This window comes from Curcuma longa, chromosome 5 (assembly GCF_044706935.1).
Source record: "Curcuma longa cultivar G26 ecotype Majalengka, Jawa Barat chromosome 5, ITB_CL_G26_1.1, whole genome shotgun sequence".
NCBI lineage: Eukaryota > Viridiplantae > Streptophyta > Magnoliopsida > Zingiberales > Zingiberaceae > Curcuma > Curcuma longa.
Window position 1 is genome coordinate 10,140,897 of NC_133865.1, and position 19,169 is coordinate 10,160,065.

The following is a 19,169-nucleotide window of genomic DNA, read 5'->3' on the forward strand; positions in this document are numbered from 1 at the left end:
ATTTTAATTTTTTATAAAAAATATGTTTAAAATATAATATTTTAAACTAGAAGGAGGAAAATAAAAAAAAAGATCAACTATGGGATGTTATAAAATAGATAAACTATGGGGGATAAAATGAAATTATTCAGTATCTTTTTTATCATGTATAAGAATTCAAATTATTCAGTTTCTTTCTTCTCTGTCATTCTACCTTCTAAGTAAACAGAAAAGTGAGACCTTCTCTTTAAAATCTTCCCTCGTAGTAAACATCCTTCTCTTTATATATATATATACATCAAGATTCGAGTCATAAGATGGACGGCCAGATTTATTCTCTATTCATCCCGGTGCGCATTGTAGCCCTTCCTTTCTAAACGACGCGGTTTCACGGGCTCAGACGCCAAACGAGCGTCGCCGTCTCCATTCCTCCGCCTCTCGCTCTCCTCCAAGATCGCCAGATCGATTCCACGAAATGGGGGATCGCTTTCCGAAATCGAAGCCCTAATCCTCAGCTATGGATTCGCCCTCGAGCTCGAAGGCGGGAGAAGGGAGAACCGTACGGATCTGCAGCGCTCTCTGTTTCAGTGTGATATCTTGCTTGGTGGCTTCCTTCTTGTCCTCGTTACTTTTGGGGCTCTTCGGGTTGGCAATCGACAGATTCTCTGCTTCCGCGGCAGTCGCGATACCCTCCACCTGTAGAATTCTGTCGAGCGGTGAGAGCTTCATGTCATTTCCTTACATTTCATTCAGATCGTCCAGTTCTGTTCGACAAACCTCAAAAATCAAAAAAAAAAAAAAAATCTCCCTTCTTTTGTCTTTGGATCATTTTTCTGTGGTAGTTCATAAGAGACATCACAATTGAGTTCCGCTTTTAAGTATTGAAGGAAATTTCTCATCATGGTTTAGTGTATACAGACAAGAATCAACTAGTATATGAAACACAGGAGAACTTTGACATAAGATGCTAATGGTTAAAGTTTTTTTATAGTTTTTGTTTTTTTGGCATGCTGTTTTGTTCTTTCAGAGAGTGATAGACTGATGGTTCATGTTTCTTTCTATTAGCATAATGTTAATCTATTTTAGATCTTTTTTAGAAGCTCAAGTTTGAAAAGCAGCCTTATTGAACTCTTAGTTGGTTTGGCACAATTTCTTGAAACACTTAGGTAAATATCTTGCAGGTGTAGATCTAAAAGCATCCAAGGTTTGCGAACTTGGAACCCTGAACCATAAATCTAACAGTGCATTCTATCACCTGAAGAAAGCAACTTTTCGCTGTTATTATGATTATTATTGGGCTTCAATCTTTGAGGTGATTACTTATCTTTCAACTGGTTTCTTAATTTTCTATGTTCTTGTTACATTTTCCTGTGCAAAATAAATGTCAAAAACATAGTTTATTGTATCCATTTTTCCAAATGGTGTGGAGTCATCTTTCCAAAAATTTGGGCAGTTGATGCTTGGAGAAGTGTTTTTGACTTCTAAAGTAATAACATCAGATAATTATGGATTCTCTTCAAACTAGTTTATCTCTATCACAGTCTTGAGTTCCCTCTTCTGACAAGCTCTAGAAGATATTGTGGTCTCTTCTTCAAATGAATGCTAGTTACACCTCCCAATCATGGGTAATTAGTAAGCCTGGACTTTATGTAGCTACATTGAAATGTTCTTCACTTATACATCACAAATTTTCAACTTGGTGTTTCCACTTGAGGTTCATGACAGAGCATAACATACTTAACAGGTATTTGTGTCATGTGAATTGAGGATGTTAAGCAATAGTTATTTGAGAAAAAATTTAGATGGTCCTCAAACCTGCTTTAGTTCCTGTCCTTGTGTCTTTATGTTTTGCATCATTCACCTCTATCAACATCCATTATACTTTAAGTGTAGCTAAGATGCTATCAAACATTCTGTCACATCACGAATAATAGAACATGGGTTATGCAGGTACAGTTTGAAGAATATTTTTCTGGCCAAGTATTTCATGCAGTGGCAGAAGCACCAAAGGAGGCTCTTCCTCATGACTGCAGGCCTGATTTTGGCACTGCATGGTTAACAACTATGAAATTCAAGGTAAATAGTCTGAATTGTATGCCAATATGTTTACAACTTGATAGTTCAATAGTCAGAAATTTGAAGATCATCTAATTTTTATGTCCAACTCGATTGAGCTGATATATTATTTTTGATTTAGAATAATTACATGGCAATCATAAGTCAGAACGAACAGATTTCAAAAATTTGCTGTTGCAAATCAAAGAACAGTTCTTGCAGTTAATGCTTTTCCTCCTGTAAATATACCTTTCAGAAACAAAATCATGATTCTTATATGCTTGAAGTAGAATTGCCTTGCGTTTTGGGGTTGTGTGAACACCATACAAAGTACCAAGAGATGCCTCTGATGCAAAGGTCAGATCCAATTGAAATATGACATAATGCATCAGTTCCAAGACTCCATTTTATACTGTTTTGCTTGGTTCATTGATTCGATCCATGTAATGTGCTCCTTTTGTTTGCTTTCTGTTGTCATTACCTGTATCACTTAAACATAGCTTTCTTTTCATTCAGTTAGCTGATCTATGTCACTGATTGTTTATTTTTGGCTATGTTCATTTACAGGTGTGATTATTTTAACAACATTGTCTTTTTGAATATTTGTTACATACACCAGAAACTAAAGTAGTAGCTAAGTTCTACAGTTAGTTTTTGCTCTGAAAAAAGCTTAACCAACAATTGTTTGGTGTAGTGACAAGCGAGCTAGTGTGATTAGTATTTGTTTGGCGAGTTCTTGAACTGAAGCATGTATATGTGTGTTCTCAATTTTCTCTTCTCTTTACAGCTCATGTCGATGCTTTTCAAACATTGTTCCATTAGGTAAATGAAACATACGGGTGCAAATATCTGCTCGGTAGTCGGAAAGTCGATATTTATTCAGATGCAGATGGTCTTTTTGGTTGCAAGGCAAAACAATCAAACACTATCATGCCATACATGAACTTGTGAGTTTCTCAAGCCCTAGTTCTCTCCTCTTGCAGTCTTGCTGTTGTCAGTTCTTCATGCTTCTTGTTTGCCCAATTTGAGCAACTAAAATCAGGTGTTGGCTACAATTGTGTATTTCTCATGACATTCGAGTGACTTATAGTACTAGTAATCTCGCTCGATACTACTAATAAGTCGCATTTGCCTTGCATTCCCATGAGGTTTTAACAGGTTACTGAGACTCTTCGTCGAGACCGAAGAACCAGGGTCCAATATTGTGTATGTAGCGAGAGGATTCATCTGCGGCATACTGGTTTCGATGCTCACTGTTGTTATAGCAAAATGTTTTCGCATCCTTGCCGGTGCTATGGCACGAAAGCAGAGCACGCTGAGGTGGAGGCCGACATGTATCGTGCGGCTTCAGCGAGTTTGTATCCTCATTGCTTATCTCAGTGCCATGGCTTGGCTAATTTTGCAATACGGCAAGATGATCGGATTGAACCAGCTGTTGTTCGACTCCAAAACATGAAGATATAAACATCTTGTTGAGAGCTTTAATAGATACTCAACTACATTCATGAGTGAAACTTGCAATAATTGCAATTTCGATTTCTACTGTGTAAACTTGTCGTCGTTACGAAAGATTTCGCAATGTGTCGGTTCAGATAGTGAAACTTGCATTGCTATTTGCTGCAACTTAACATGTTCCAGATAACATCGACTGGTAGTGAAACTATGAATGCAACGAGAAACAAATTGCTAGAGATCTAAAAGTTCGGAAACAAATTACCTACTCAGAGAGGCAGAGCCATCAAAACAGCTGATCCGCGAACCGGATCAAAGATGGAGTAACCATCCGTGCGACTACTGGCAGTATAGAGGAGGCGAGTGCTCCGAGCATGAAACAGTTTACGCTGAGCAACACAACGGCATCGGAAGCTGGTTTGTTCCTTATGGTTGAGAGAAACTCATGCACACTGCCAAGGGATATAACGACGACGGTAAACAGGGCCGTGACGAGAGGAACGCATGCGTCTTCGGCAACCCATATGATCACAGAGACCAAAAGAGACAAGATCGTGCTGAACAAACTTCGCAGAAGGGCGACGGTCCTTTGTTGCCTCAAAGCCTCACCTACAATGAATTAGATTCCTTAAACATACTCAATGGAACAAGGAAATGCAATTCAAGGTAGTGTTTGTGGCTTATGCATTACCTTTCTCGCCAACTACCTGTGCGTCTTTACCACGATCCGTGTCTAATGGGATAGCCGTTCGCCTTTTGCCATAACGAGCTCTGTCGTCGCATAGAACTTTTCCCTTAGCTTCATTTAGTCGTAACTTTTGTTCGTTGAGTTTCTGCAACTGCCACAGCTCGAGTCTATCAGAAGAATCAAAATCATAACTCCAAGCAACATCAGTGTTAACATACAATGACTATGAGAGAAATCGGTTCAACACGAGGACTTCCAAATCACCACTTCCGTAGAAGATACTAGTTATGATCTTCGAGGAGTTTTTCAGAATTTCGGCTTACGTGGACCAGGCGTAGCAACTCACACCGAATCGAAAGGTGGAAGAGAGCTAGAGAAGATCAAGATGCTAATGGAGGAGATATGGCATGAGCACCCATGGGAAAAGGAAGCAACAGAAGGTGGCACTATAGTCACTAAGATCTTCATAGGGTTCTAGATTATCATTACCTCAAGTGAAGAACACTCAAAGCTCGGCGAGTGGGAAATTTGAAACCATTCACCAAAGACGAAGTAACCGTAATTGCGATAAAGAAGTTAATGCGAAAGCGACGAACCATTCTATGTTGAGATTTAGAGTGGCATTGTAAAAACTTCATCCTTACTAGCAAACATGCTTTTAGAATATGCGAGCCGCCATTAACGACACATAAGGGAAGCTATAGAATATATTCTAACAGCTTAAGTTCGGCTCACCTCGTTCTCAAGTAGGTTAATTCTGCAAAGAGCTTTCCGGTGTTTCTCTTCCGTCTCCTCGACTGTTGAATTCATGACCTTTTGATCTTCACTTGCGATCTTTAGACATTCTTCAAGATCTTTGTTTTCCACTAAAAGATGTTGCATCTGCCTCTCCATCTCAATGAGAAGCCCATGTAACTGTAAATGCACAATAACCATAATTTATTTGGTCGGTTTTTAAGATTACATAGACGCAATGACCGCTAAATATCATCACAAACATAATTGAGAATGCACCAAACAAATTAAACAATAACAATCAAGTTTTATCCAACTAGATGCAATCAGTTATATGGATTCTCCTACGCTATTGAGTTCTATCTTCTATTATATCACCATCTATATTTAAATATTTTACATGTTTTATCATTTCTAACTAAGTTTTCTTTGATCTGTCTCTTTTTTTATTTAATGTGTGTATTTATTATAGTTTCATATCGTCTAACTGAAGTATTTATTTATCTTTTAAGTACATATCCATACTATCTTAAATACGTCTCTTAAAGTTTTCTCTCTCAATGGCACAACTCCGACTCTCCTCTTCGGATTATGTGGCAGTCTTAACTCAACATTCAATTTCATATAGCATAACACCTAAACAAATTAACAAATAGAAAATTAGTGGCCAAAAGAGTAATGATACACTACATGAAAAATGTAACATGAAACTCAACATGACACACTCCAGGAATTGAGTCAATGCGACTAACCAGGATTATCATTTTGAATGTGTCATGTTGAGTTTCATATTTTATTTTTCATGGACACAATTTTTCTAAACAACTCACCATCAAAATCGTCCAAATAGGTTATGATCTTTATGTCCAACTATGTCAATCTGAAACATGAAACTCATAACTTCACAAGCATCAACTTATAGCAAGAGAAATGAACTAATGCATCAAAATCAAGCAGCAGTTAGACTCAAGGAGTAAAACCACACAAAGAGAAGCCTAATCTGGTAGTTGAAGAAGATCTTCTCCTTTGGTGCTGTAATTTTTGCAGGCTTTTCGGTTTTCTCATAGATCACTATGTTTATGTTGTGTGTTATATAATTCACTGAGATCTAGAGCCATTTCATCGATCAGTGCAGGTGCCAAATGATTAAAAAAAAAAGCTTAAATGGCAGAAATGACTGCGACTATGATTGCAAAGAGGGGATTTGCACAGATCTATGGAGGAGGTCTGACCTTTATTTCGTTGTACAAAGCCGCCAGCATCCGTAGCGGAAGCGTCAGGAAAGTGACTCCGATCATAAGAAACTGATACCATAGCAACAGGGCAACAGCGACCATCCTCAGTCCCAGCAGGAACAGGATCTGGACCACGGAACAGGGCGCCTGGATCAAACATGTCGGCCTCGTCATTGCAGAAGGAAGAGAGATTCACAGCCTGCGCGAGGAAAAAGCAGCGTCCTTTCACTTCGCCGCATCGCGAGATTGGAAGCGGCAAGAAAAGAAACACGTCGAGATCGAAAACAATTTCACTTCTCCGCATCGCAAAATGAGAACACCAGAAAAAGGGGGAAAACAAAACATCGAGATCGAATCAGAATACGTTTTACGGCATCGAAAACTGGAAGGGATTCACGGAATGCTCAAAAAAAGAACACAGAATACATTTTTCATCAAAGATTCAACTTTTAGGGATTCCGCGGAGCAAACTAAGAATCAATCAGAGGGAACTCTACGAGTGAGGGTTCAAGAGGAGTAGCACCTGCGATCGAGTGAGAGAGAGAGAGGAGGAGCGTCAGCCTGCGTCTTCCACAGTGGTTGGACCAGAGGAGGAGATGATGACGGGAGGGGCAGGGTGGGAGAGGCCACGTCGCGCGGAGAGGAAGGTCATGGGCATCGCCACGCGGCTCGTGCTTCTGGAGTGCCGCCGAGGGAGACCAGAATAAAGACGAAGCCTCGGAATCTCCTCCGGCGATGCCGCGCGGCGGCCTCCTGCTGCGCGTGGGGATCGGCGCTCCGTGCGGAACGAGTTCAAGGCGAAGAACCAACGGTCGAGAGTTAGCCTGGCAGTGGAGAAATTAGTAACACTTTTGATATTTGAGAATTAAAACGATAATGATAAAAATATAAAAGCATTTTTGATAATGGTGTAAAATCTGTCAGTTCTAACGATTTCACATGATAAATCTTCATCTATTTTAGCAAGTCTATTATGTTATAATCAACTTAACTATGATTCTGGGAGCACATTTTTGATAACACTAAATTATGAGTATAGTTGTCAATTTGAATTGAATTCGTCAAATTAATTCGCCTCATCAAACAATTTAAACAGATTGAGTTGAAATTTTATCAACTCATTTTAAGATAAGTTCAAATTGATTAATCCGCCTAGGCACACGACTCACGTGGATTGGTCTGCGATGAGTTTGAATTGGTCTGATTGAAAAAATTTATTTATTTATTTATTTTAAATTTTAAAATTAAAATAGAAAATTAATGGATTAGTGGATTTGATCCATCTAAATTAGAATTCAAATTTAAAAATTTTAACTTAGCTAATTTAAACAAACTTAAAATTTTTAATATTTTTTTAATTTTTTGATAGACTCATCAAATGAATTGACTTGTTTAACTCACAATCTGTCTTGAATTGGATTAGATTAAAATTTTCTACACCCATTAAGTTGATAGATTAATCCCTCCCACTCTATCATATGAGAAATTTTTAATGGATTGAGTCGTCCTACGAACCTAACCATAGTGAAATTGCTAAGAATAATTAAAATATATATAAAATAGGGTTAAAAAAATACCTTTTTAAAAATGATTAAAATAGTTCGTTATCTATATTTGATATTTGAAATATTCCTGGGTTAAACTTATCTGATCACAGATGATAATCTCTTATTTTATTTTAAGAATAAATCATGTTCACAACATTATATAATAAAAACGTTCCACATAAGGAATACTTGATCTTTTTAAAAAATAAGGAACAATATGATTTTATTATGAAAAAGTGAGGGAAATGATAGAAATTAAATATTTTATTTATTTTTTTTTTGAAAAAAAAATCGTCAAAATTCCCATAAAGTTTAAACTCTTGCTATTTCCATTTCACTTCTTAATATTGTTTATTTGTCTAAAAAAATGTGATATATGCGTATCACGTCACTCCATCAAACAATCAAAGTAAAAAAAATTTTAAGAATTATTTTCCTGACTTTAAAATACTGAGATGAAATGAAAATTTTCCAGGTATTAAAATTCCAATGATCATTTAATCATATAGATAGACAATGGGATGGACATTTAAAAATCAATCTCAAAAATATTCATCTCATTTAAAATTTAAATCCTAATCCTCTTATTGCTTCCCGACATTAATTTTTTTAATAATCCAAACTTTCAATTAATCTTAGAGATGACTGATCTAATCCCACTAAAATTTTCCATCATCTATCAAGATAAATCTAAAAACATAAGCAACATTGATCCAAAAGCACAATTGATAGTCCACCCCTAAACACTATTGTTTCCATTGGTCATGACACATGTAGCTAATACATTTTAAATAAACACTCGCTTTGAGATTTTATAAAAGAAAAGTCCAGGAATAGCAAAAGGGGAAGGAAATTACTCTTATTAGTTCATACTGCTCCACCACTTTCCATAGACTAGCCCAACCTTGAGTCTAATTACTCAGTCAATCCCAAACCCAACCTACCTCGATCGAGATCTCCTTATAGTTCGGCCAAAGCTAAACTTGATTCCTTATTCGACCTGCCAGAACTCTTCTGGAACTAGACTGCTCTGGTCAACTTCTCCAACCAAGGTCCAAACTTACAGTTTTAACCATAACTGATTAGCTTTGGAATTGAAAGCTAATAAATATGGTCTGGTTGAAAGAGTGAAATACTTTAGATGATTCATCTCTCTAGGCTGGGTTTCAAACACTGCTTTAGCATGTAATAAACAAGATAATGTAGTTGGAGTCTTTTATCCTTGCAATGAGAGGCATCAGTGAATTACTTTCAAACGTCTGAAATGGAAAAGGATATCGAAACAGGTGACTAAAGCAGCTTCTTTAAAGACAGGTAGAGACAAAAAGTTAAAGACATTGAGAATGTCTCGAAGAGTGAGCAATGGTAATTTACAAAACATAAATTAAGATAGATACCGATCAAAATAACTCTGCAAAACTCAACAGCTACCAGTTAGTTTCTGAAAACCTAATATGTCAATCTCTCATCGGAGTTTAATCTTCAATTCACAAGCAAACTGAAATATCTAATAGTAGATGGTAAGGGTAACTGCACTGTTTTTTTTACTATCATACTTGATTTTATTCTTAGACATGTGTAGATGGTATTACATAACATGATTTATTTGAAAAGTCGGCAAAGATTGTGGACAGTGAGAGAATTGTTGAGGAAGAGTGCAATTGGATTTATTCAGGGCAATTGAGGATCTTAAGGACAGTGATCATAGGGGTGCACCTCTAGATATAATTTTTCAGAATCTCCCCTTCAGCATAGATAGTTATCTTGAATTCAGGCAAGACGACTATTCTGAATTCATACAAATACTGGCTGGCAAAAATGGCAGTATACATATCTTAGCACCAGCTGTGATACAATACATATGCTCACCTCAAATCCTAAAGTAAGAGTGAACATAATGGTAGAGGTACTAGATATGGTATGTTCCTACACTACATTTTGCGGTTGAGATGCCCCTGTTTTGTACTAGATATATGGATGTTTCTATTTGGTTGATACAGACTTTATGTAGTTCTGTGCGGGATTGAGATATTCCTTTGTGCATTTCTATACTAGATCATAGTTTATGAATTTTGTGGATAATGAGATGAAAATATGCATGAATATAGTCTGTATTGAATTGGTCTTGCGATAGACATTGGCTTTTGTGTGTTCTGGTGACTGGATGTTCTTGATTACTTGTGGTGTTGCATTGACTCCAGATCATTTTGTGATGTGTTGTTGTATAATGTCATACACAAGTACAAGTTATGAATTGTTTATGGTTAGCAATTATAACTCTAAGGTGTGTGGTTGTTTCACATTCATTATCTTTGTGCAGGTGATTATGGATTGACCTAAGCAAGGTGTAACAAACTAACAATTCTAATCTTGCATACAGTTTGTCAATTCAAATACATGACAAGACTTCAATAACACATGAGAATTTTCCAGAAGAAAAGACCACATCAAATGCCCAATACAGTGCTAGGCAAATTTGAATTTAGCATTTTATTTTTCTAAGATGTTTCATATCTAGTTATCCAAACTATTGAAACTGTGAACTTACCTTAATATAATAGCAACTTAATATTTTTGAATGAATTAATATCTAGCATGCATCGCTGAAAAACTGGCACATAATTAGAGTTGACTCCGTGTAATATTTAGAAACATCTATCCTCTCTGACAAGGTGGTCATCTTCAATTGTTCTTCAGGATACTTTACTATAACATCCAGCTTCTGGTGCTATTTTTTCGCAAATTAAACTACTAACTGGCGGCCCTTGCTATTTTTCTTAATTGAATTGTTTGCAAATTTAGTGAACTCGAAGCAAACAAATTTCCCTAACTTCTATGTTGCCTACACCAATTACTTATTTAAAGCTGATAAGGTTCGAGGGGAAAACTATTCCTCGTTCAAAGCTTACAAATGTGGGATGGGATTTTCACATGGAAATGAGCATTGCCAACTAGTTTGACATCAATTTTTTTATTGTGGATTTACCACAGTACTGTATGAAAAATCTTTGCTATAAGGCAGGGCCTCAAGCATGTCTGATAGTATCCTGAGTGTAAGCTCATGGCAATCAAAAAGAGGAAGCTAGCCCCTTTCAAATCAATGAGAACAATAATTTAGGAAAAGTCCCCTAACAGAGAAAAACAGACCTATAGACTCAAAGTACAAGATCAAACTTTGCTACTAGAATTGGTAAACTGCGATAGAGTTTCTGCCACCTCATAACCATTTTTAGATATAATGATGAAGCGAACTGAATAATGGCTTCTAAAGCTTTACTTGTTACTAGAATTAAAGCAAGTAGCACGCAGATGTTCTCACACTCATCATTGAACTAAATGTATTCAGCCACAGGTTATCAAATCCTACTCTTAACAGGAAAAAAAATGAGATAGAAACTACACTTTACTATATCCGTCAAACACATCTATAGAAGAAGAATCAAACCGAAATTCGGGGAATACCAGAAGCAACGCCACTATGAGAGATCACCACTGGCAGTAGAAAGAGTTGACAGTTATCTCTATATCAGCCTAGTCCTGGATTCCAATGCCCATCAATCGAGTAATCAAGAACTACGAGATTTGAGTCCATTGAATGAAATCAAAAGCACACCTACGTCTGCTTGGAGTAGGTCGACGAGGAGGAGGGAACGCGCTTGATGCGAAACATCATGTAACCGAGAGGAAGCACCACCCCCATCATCATGATCGCCGCCCCAATCAGATACCGAAGCGGTCCCGGCGGCTCCACCTCCATCGATCCCGATCTGTTCCTCAGCGTCTACGATACCAAACCAACAACAGATCAGGAAGAAACCCTACCTCATCAGATCGGATGCATACAAGATGGATTCACGAAGAAAGAGCACCGTCGAGTCGATCCTTCCTCGCTGAGGAAAATGGCGACGAGATCGGGAAAGGAGAAAGTCGCAGCGACGACACCATGAATTGGCCGGTCCAGCGGTCTAATAAAAAATAAGCTCTGTCACGTAGCTGAACCACATCGGTTCAATTGTCTGGTTCCAACCCACTTTTTTAAAAAGGAAGAAGAAAAATGTGTTTCCCCAATGCCATAGTTGAGTTGGTTATGTTACAAAAGAGGACAAGGATTTGAATTTGTCAGGCAATACCATTCTACGTCGTGATCAACTGTAATTTCTCGATTTACCTTTTCACAAATGATCGTGATGGGAAATTATGGGACCGTTAAGTGTGATTAAATTTTCCAATTTTTTGCAGAAGAAGAAAAATGTAAAATGACCTAAACCCTTTTAACATATATTACTATATAGTTATCACCTCAAATTTAAATAAAAATTTTCTTTCGTTGAAGCAATAAGATGAAAGACCATAATTAATAAAAAAAAATTAATTTCTTTGACACATTATATATGTTAAAAGGGTCTAGGTCATTTTACATTTTCTTTGACATATAATTATCAAATTTAATAATTTTTCTTTGACATACTATATTAAATGTTTCAGAATGACAATTATCGAACATAAAATTAATAATTATCGAGATTAGGATATTTGATTTTAACCAAGTAGATTTAACCTGCTATTTATTAAAGATTTACTTTATTTCCAAATCATTCGTCATTTATTTTTATTTTTTCATAACTTTACTATTCAATCATTTACACGTTATTACTACAATATAATCTCTTATTCCTACAATATTATTTTATATTATCCAATACTTATTTCCTATCTAAATCTTAAATCGGATATTATAACTACTTACAATATAAATTCTTATTCATTATAACAATTATGAACATTATAACATCTATGATATTATAACTACTATAATATAAACTCTTATTTACATTATAATAATTATTAAATTATAACTGTTACAATAACTACTATATAACTTTCTATCATTCTTAATCTAATTATAACAACCACAACACATCTAATCGATTCAAAAATCAAATGAGAAAAATAATTAAATAATTATATACAATTAAACAGAAATGAGATGCCCTTTTAATAAAAAAATTCAAAATGAACCACCCCCTAGATGATTTGAAAAAAAATTCCAAACTCGACAAAAAAATAAAAAGAGATTAATTAAAAACTGGAGACTACTATATCAAAATTTCATTTAAAAATTTAATACTTCTTAAACTTTCACATTATCAAATTTCATTTTTGCAAGAAGCCTCTAGTAGACGATCACAATCCTAAAATTTACATGTATATGTTTAGTCTGAGAGAGATAAGACGATCAAATGCAAAATGCAACCCCAACATCCTCTTCAACGCAAACTAAACTTTGATATGATTTAAATTTTGGCATTACACAAAAAAAGGAGAGATATCATTAACCATTCAAGTGTAAGAAAGTCTAGGAAGCCACTATGCTCCACTTCTAGTTTGAGCAGGTGAAGATCTGCACAGATTAAAGAAACATCATCCAACTCTTCTTTCCTCATCATCAATTATATAAATTTTATTCTTCCACAGCCCTACACAATACAATAAGCATTCCTAATTATGGATAAACCTGAAACTTTACAACAAAGATTTCATCGCTATTCAAGTGTAAACAAGTCTAGATGTTACCTATAATTCCTAGTATTTGTTTGAGCTGCAAAGTGGGAATGGTCGGTCTATAGGTTCAAGAAACATCATCTGGCATTTCTTCCCTAATTTTCCATAACCTGAAGCTATGATGCAAATTTTCATCAACCACTGAAGTGAAAACAAGTCTAGGGTGTTACCTCAATGCTCCAGTACTTGCATGAGCTGCTTAAGTCGAACCGATACAAGGTGGTAATGATGCTCCGATACTTGCTCGACTGATAAAAGTCCCATAGATTCGAGAATGCATACTACAATACCATCCTTCAAAGGTTGCAATGTAATAATAGTTCTACAAGTCTACTTCTAACAAAAGGTCCCATTCTAGACTAATAAGAACTACAATTACAGCAATATATCATTTTGGATCACGACATCTTTAACAGCAGAATTCAGTTACCATGCGACTAACAATATATGCAAAAAGACTGAATGACGATGAAAAATAATGCAAGCAAACATTTGCTGTAGATGGTTTCTCACAGAAAGATAGAGGGCAACGAAACATATAAGTCATTAAATGGCATTTGGTGAATTTTTACCTTCCTAAAAAACTATAACACTCAACTGAAATATCAGCCACACGAGTCATGACCTCGGAGAATTTTTCTAAGAACTTGGAATGGGTGGTGAATAGGAAGGAAGAAAGAAGGGAAAGGTACAGAGAAAAGAACCAGAAAAAATGCATGAAAAAAAATTATCCTCCATCTGCACATTCTTCCCTTCTATTCATCCATGCAAATAAATATGAGTGCTATAAATTATGACAAATACAGGTTATCTTAGACAATTCATTTTGTCAATAATTTCTGCTCAAACTCCTTACTTTCCACTATTTCAACAAGCAAATGCAAAGACAAGTAACCAGTGAACAAAATGGATAATTTCCATAGCATTACAAATCCCATATCCTGGAAACAAGGGAGACAAAAGAGAATATTCACTTAAAGCATTTGAAAGAGTATCTAATCACAACTATTGTACAAAAGCAATTGTGTTTTTTTTTTAAATAAAAAAAAGGAAAAGACAAAAGTTCCAAGGTCGAAATCTGTCATTCAGCATAAAGTGGAGTGATGTTTTTCTTTGTATGTTGGTCGGACTAAAACAAAAGGAAATTACATCAAAATTTTGGAATTTAACAACTAAAAGAACAAACACATACTAGGGGTCAAACATGCACATTTTCCTTGCATATGTAGTCTGAAGATTTTGTGGGATTAGTAGATTTTAGCATTTCCAATATTTGATAACCTGAGTAAATTGGTAGACGGTAGCAACGACTTGGGAACTGATCAAATCAGTTAATCAATTGAGATTTTGTAGAGGCCCGACTGCACTTAAAAAGTAGGTATAACTGGTATTACCTTGCATAAGTTGATTAATAATCATCATCTTCAACGCCACACCGCGTCATGTTTCAAAATCTGTCATCTTAGTTATAATAGGAAATGTCTTACACCAAAAGAATGCTCTGTGAAAGAGCTCATAGATACAAATGAAGGATGTTATAGTTGCAGTTCAAATTGACCTTGTAATAAAAGGGAGGGATCAATTTTGCCTACCTCAATGTTTTTCTTTTAACTTGAATACCACATTGACTTCAACAGAGCTGTTAGACAGCGACCAAGAGTTTAAACAAGAAAGATACTTCAGTTCAAGCACAAGTGCAATCAGAAAAAATTCCAGGCAAAATGGACTACCTCTTTGTTCTCAGTAATTGACAGACTATTAATACTAACAGCTAGCATTGTCAAACTGGACTCCTTGACCTTCTATAGCCATGCCTGGAAGGAGACCTGGACCTGCTTCGTGCTCCAGATCTGTTATGATACCTATCTCTGTTAGATTCTCTCCCATTTCTGTGATAGTCATGCTTATGGCTTGCCCCTCCTACCCTGCTTGATCTTTCTCGTTCATAGCTCCAGTCACCATATCGATCACGCTCACGTTCTCTGGACCTTTCTCTTCTACCCACATCACTCTCCCTAACATGAATCCCGAGATCCTTTTCGTGTTGTTTCCTTCGCTCCTCTGCTTCTTTCTTCCTAGCTAGTTTCTCTTCCTCCCTTGCCTTCTCCTTAGCAGCCTGTGCAACAAAGCATATTAAGAGCATATCATAACCACAAAGATAATATTAGACTTAAGCTGAGAATCCTTACCTTGAACTCACTAAGAAAATCTCGGATCATACCATAACCAATATGTTGCTTTCCAGTAACATGAGTTTGTGTCCTCTCAGCAGCATCATTTGCTACCAAAAATGAGCCACAAATCTCACATAGTGCCATTTTCTTCTCTTGTGGAAGCATCACCTTGTCAGTTGCTGACTGTTGAGACAAAGTTGCCTTCTCGGCATTAAGCATATCAACCTGAACAAAAATGTCAATTATGATGCAATTAGAATGATAAATTACGATGCATCCAATATTTCTACATCACCTTTCTCATAAGTGCCTCAGCTTCATCTATCTTTCCTGCTTCACCAAGCGTCTCAATTTGCTCTAGAAGCTTTTTGATCTTTTCTTCTAACACTGAGAGGTGTTCAGGTTTTTCATTAGGGATCAGAGGAGGTGTTGCCTCTACCTCTTGTTCTAATCGCTCACGACCACGCTTGACTTTTCTATCTAAATCCGTCACCTGTGTTATATATTTCTAGCACTTTAACTAACAAAATTTTGAATGCTAAAAGAAATGATTAATAGCTGAAAGAAACACACCAACTTCTCACAGAATTTTGCAAGGTCTGCTTCAAACTTTGGAACATAAGCATCATGTCTAGGGGACTTCTCAAAACTGCAACAAAGAAATCCATATATATTTACATAAACATGAAGAAACGCAAGCTTGGGCAATTCAAGCTGTCAGCTCAACCATTAATTATTCATGAATTGAAAATAAAATCCTCAAACTATCCTTCCTATATTCCAGAGGAAAAAATAGATATCTTCCAAGTGAACTATAACAAGTAGTTAACACTTCCAAGAAATGTGTGGTGATAGTATTATAGTTTCCATGAACTCAAAATTGCACTCCTAGAAGTTGCATGAAGGCAAAGCTAGGCATATATTTAATGATCATAACATGAGTAGTCAAGTCATAATAACCAAAGCTCGCACTTAAATCAAGATTTGCCTCCCTGGGTTACAAACTCAACAGGGAATTAAAAAAAAAAAATCAACCACTTAACTTAGATATGATAATCTATCTGAGATGTAGATAGAATTAAATTAACCATTACCATTCATGGTCCATACTCCTTAAACTCCAAAGATAACTATGTTGTTGAACAACTGTTCATCCAAGGCAAAAAAAAAAAAAAAAAAGGCCAGCAGTGCCACAAGATGGCCTATTGTCTTTCTTTTCATATCTTTTCCTTGAACCTTTTCACTTTTTCAAACTGTAGACAAATGTATCTTTTTTTTTGCACCCTTCTACATCATATAAATAATCAACTTCTGAATAATTAGCTACCATGCCGCGATTATGGTTCAGCCTCCACTACTAATGGAGCATAAAGCATATCTTTTCACAAATGATCAATTATAATAGTTTCTATGATGTTGTCAAGTGCCAACCCAAGTCGATACACAACCAATGTTAACTTTGCTAAGCTTGAATGTACTAGATTAAGAAGGAATATGAGCTTAAGGTATCTATAATAACAGACTAAGGATACCCCCTGCAAACTTGATAGCAAACCACTAAAGCATTTGAACATACAAAAAGGAAAATCACAACCCTGTAGCAATGGCAAAAAAACCACACCCTACCCATGAGTGTATGAAGTTAAAGAAAATGAGAAAAATGTCCATTCTTATCACAATATCATTCTCCACGAAAGAATATGAAAGCATTACACTAAATAAAATTCACTGTCAATATGAATTCCATCTAGCGCCCAGATTCAATATGCTCATTATATACATCATTGTGTGCATGCCATGTTAGGAAACATGATGCGAGTCTATCCAAAATTATCATCTACCTTATGCATGATGTGAGAAGTTTCAAAGTTAACTTTATAAAACAAGAGTATCTCATATTAAATATGCATTGAGCATTCAAGATCTTCTGTTTTAACTTGTTTTCTAGCCATATAAAGATTGATTTTACAAAACCAAAATAAAGCCAATGTCTATAACATCCAAACAATTTTAGTACAATTACATTTTGGCACAATGCATGCCATAACAGAATTTCTTTCTTTTACAATTTCGAAAATATGAATCTTATATATATATATACACACACATATATAATAAAATGTTAAGTTAACTTAATAATGTGTTAGCATGATTTTTAATTCGTGAAATATCAAATAAAACTTTCAATTCATGCAAAAAAAAAACCCATAAAAACTCATATAATAAAAAATAAAAAACTGCGAAATCTGAAAGGCCAACTAAAGTACTATAATTCTTTGAGATGGAAATGCAACCATATAGCCTAAAAGAGGCAACTAAGATCCTGGCATACTTCGATGGAAATATCACAGATCAGAGAGCTTAGATCAGTTACCTCAAAAGAAAAAATAAAGGAATATCCAGAGAGCTCCAATTGTCTTATATACCAAAGCACACCAGTAACTACATGGCACATTAAAATGTCTAGGTTCAAAGCATTTCCCCAAGCGTACCTACCTCGTAAGAAAACTAGGTAACAAGAATTTAGATATTAAAAAAAAAAGACAATCCTTGAACAAAACAGCATGAAGATAATGGGATCTAAAATAAAACAATTCTGAAGAACTTCACAGCAAGTTCAACCACCAAAAGACCTGAAAACGGTGATATTTTACCATACAAAACTCAATTCCAAGGTTTAGGCGATGTCAGTAGTTACCTCTCCTTCAGTTTCTGGTCATGGATTCTAGGACAAGCTCCTAAAAATAAACAAACGTAGCGTAAGAACACATAGCGACGCACCAACCAATAAACTCGGAAAGTGATGAATCAAACACATACCAAGGTCGCTTTTCGTGTTCACGAACAGATCGTGCGGACAGAAACGAACCATGTAGCAGCCGCACACCTCCTTATCGTCCCAGCGCACCTCCTTGTACTTCTTTTTCTGCTCGTCCGTCAGATTACGAGCTGCGGAAGGTAAAAAAAAAAAAAAAAAGAAAATGAATTGAGAAGATCGAGCAGATGGAAGCTAAGAAGCGGGTGAGAAGGGCGACTCACCTGTCCCCATGAGTTCGTCCAGAAGAGCTCTCTGGGCGTCCATGATGTCAGTGAGCCCTAATTCCGAGGGCAGAGCAGAAACGGAGACGACGGGAATGAGGCGCTCCACTGCTCGAGAGAACCCTAGCAAGGAAGGTAAGCAGATTCCCTCAAGGGTATTATAGACATTTCATTTCTCTATTTACCTTTGGTGGAAATGTTTTCTGCGGACAAGAGTACGTAATCTCAATTACAATACAGAACTTTAGGATAAAAATTATCATATATAATTTTAATTATGTGATCAATAAGTAATCACATAATATTATATAAAATATCATTAGATTACTAAATTACGTAATTATTAAAGTTATGAATATAAAACATAATTTATTCAATTTATTTATTTAAAAAGAATAAAATATAATCAATTTAATATTTATTAAATTACTTTTAATTTAAATAAATTAAATTAAATTAATAATATGATAATACATAAATAAATAAATATAATTTATTTATAATTTTTAAAATTTATAATAAATTTATATATTTTTTAATAAAATAATTAGTTAAAATAATTATTTTAATAAAATAATTAATTAAATTAATAAATATAATTTATTAATTTTATTCCTTAAAATTTAAAATAAATTTATATATATTTTAATAAAATAATTTATTAAAATAAGTATTTAATAAATAATTTATTAAATTAATTAAT

At 35.4% G+C, this 19,169-nt stretch overlaps 3 protein-coding genes across 13 annotated transcripts; 1 reads left to right on the plus strand and 2 right to left on the minus strand.

Annotated features, from left to right (window-relative positions):
* Positions 1-351: 351 nt before the first annotated feature.
* On the plus strand, positions 352-3,572 carry LOC141828832 (uncharacterized). 2 transcript variants are annotated; one of them, XM_074716216.1, is made up of 5 exons: positions 352-695; positions 1,161-1,291; positions 1,936-2,055; positions 2,857-2,981; positions 3,193-3,572. In XM_074716216.1, exons 1-5 carry the CDS (start codon positions 497-499, stop codon positions 3,488-3,490), a joined length of 873 nt encoding a protein of 290 aa, XP_074572317.1. In that variant the 5' UTR covers positions 352-496; the 3' UTR covers positions 3,491-3,572. The 2 variants fall into 2 exon arrangements, with proteins under 2 accessions (XP_074572317.1, XP_074572316.1); XM_074716215.1 differs by having other exon boundaries at positions 353-695; positions 1,930-2,055.
* Positions 3,571-6,938, minus strand: LOC141828833 (uncharacterized). 2 transcript variants are annotated; one of them, XM_074716218.1, is made up of 5 exons: positions 6,668-6,938; positions 6,142-6,343; positions 4,910-5,089; positions 4,178-4,319; positions 3,571-4,095 (listed from the first exon to the last, which is right to left on the minus strand). In XM_074716218.1, the coding sequence occupies exons 2-5, from the start codon at positions 6,316-6,318 to the stop codon at positions 3,773-3,775; spliced, it is 822 nt and encodes a 273-aa protein (XP_074572319.1). In that variant the 5' UTR covers positions 6,319-6,343; positions 6,668-6,938; the 3' UTR covers positions 3,571-3,772. The 2 variants fall into 2 exon arrangements, with proteins under 2 accessions (XP_074572319.1, XP_074572318.1); XM_074716217.1 differs by having other exon boundaries at positions 4,178-4,325; positions 6,668-6,934.
* Positions 6,939-12,904: 5,966 nt separating this feature from the next.
* On the minus strand, positions 12,905-18,578 carry LOC141829519 (uncharacterized). 9 transcript variants are annotated; one of them, XR_012601893.1, is made up of 11 exons: positions 18,467-18,578; positions 18,248-18,376; positions 18,126-18,165; positions 16,001-16,076; positions 15,723-15,920; positions 15,443-15,652; positions 14,984-15,369; positions 14,846-14,892; positions 14,648-14,707; positions 13,266-13,547; positions 12,909-13,168 (listed from the first exon to the last, which is right to left on the minus strand). XR_012601893.1 is itself a non-coding variant. In XM_074717009.1 (8 exons), exons 1-8 carry the CDS (start codon positions 18,507-18,509, stop codon positions 15,056-15,058), a joined length of 936 nt encoding a protein of 311 aa, XP_074573110.1. In that variant the 5' UTR covers positions 18,510-18,578; the 3' UTR covers positions 14,699-15,055. The 9 variants fall into 9 exon arrangements, 2 of the variants coding, with proteins under 2 accessions (XP_074573110.1, XP_074573109.1); XR_012601892.1 differs by having other exon boundaries at positions 12,905-13,168; positions 13,266-14,707; XR_012601891.1 differs by having other exon boundaries at positions 12,905-13,168; positions 13,266-14,714.
* Positions 18,579-19,169: the final 591 nt, after the last annotated feature.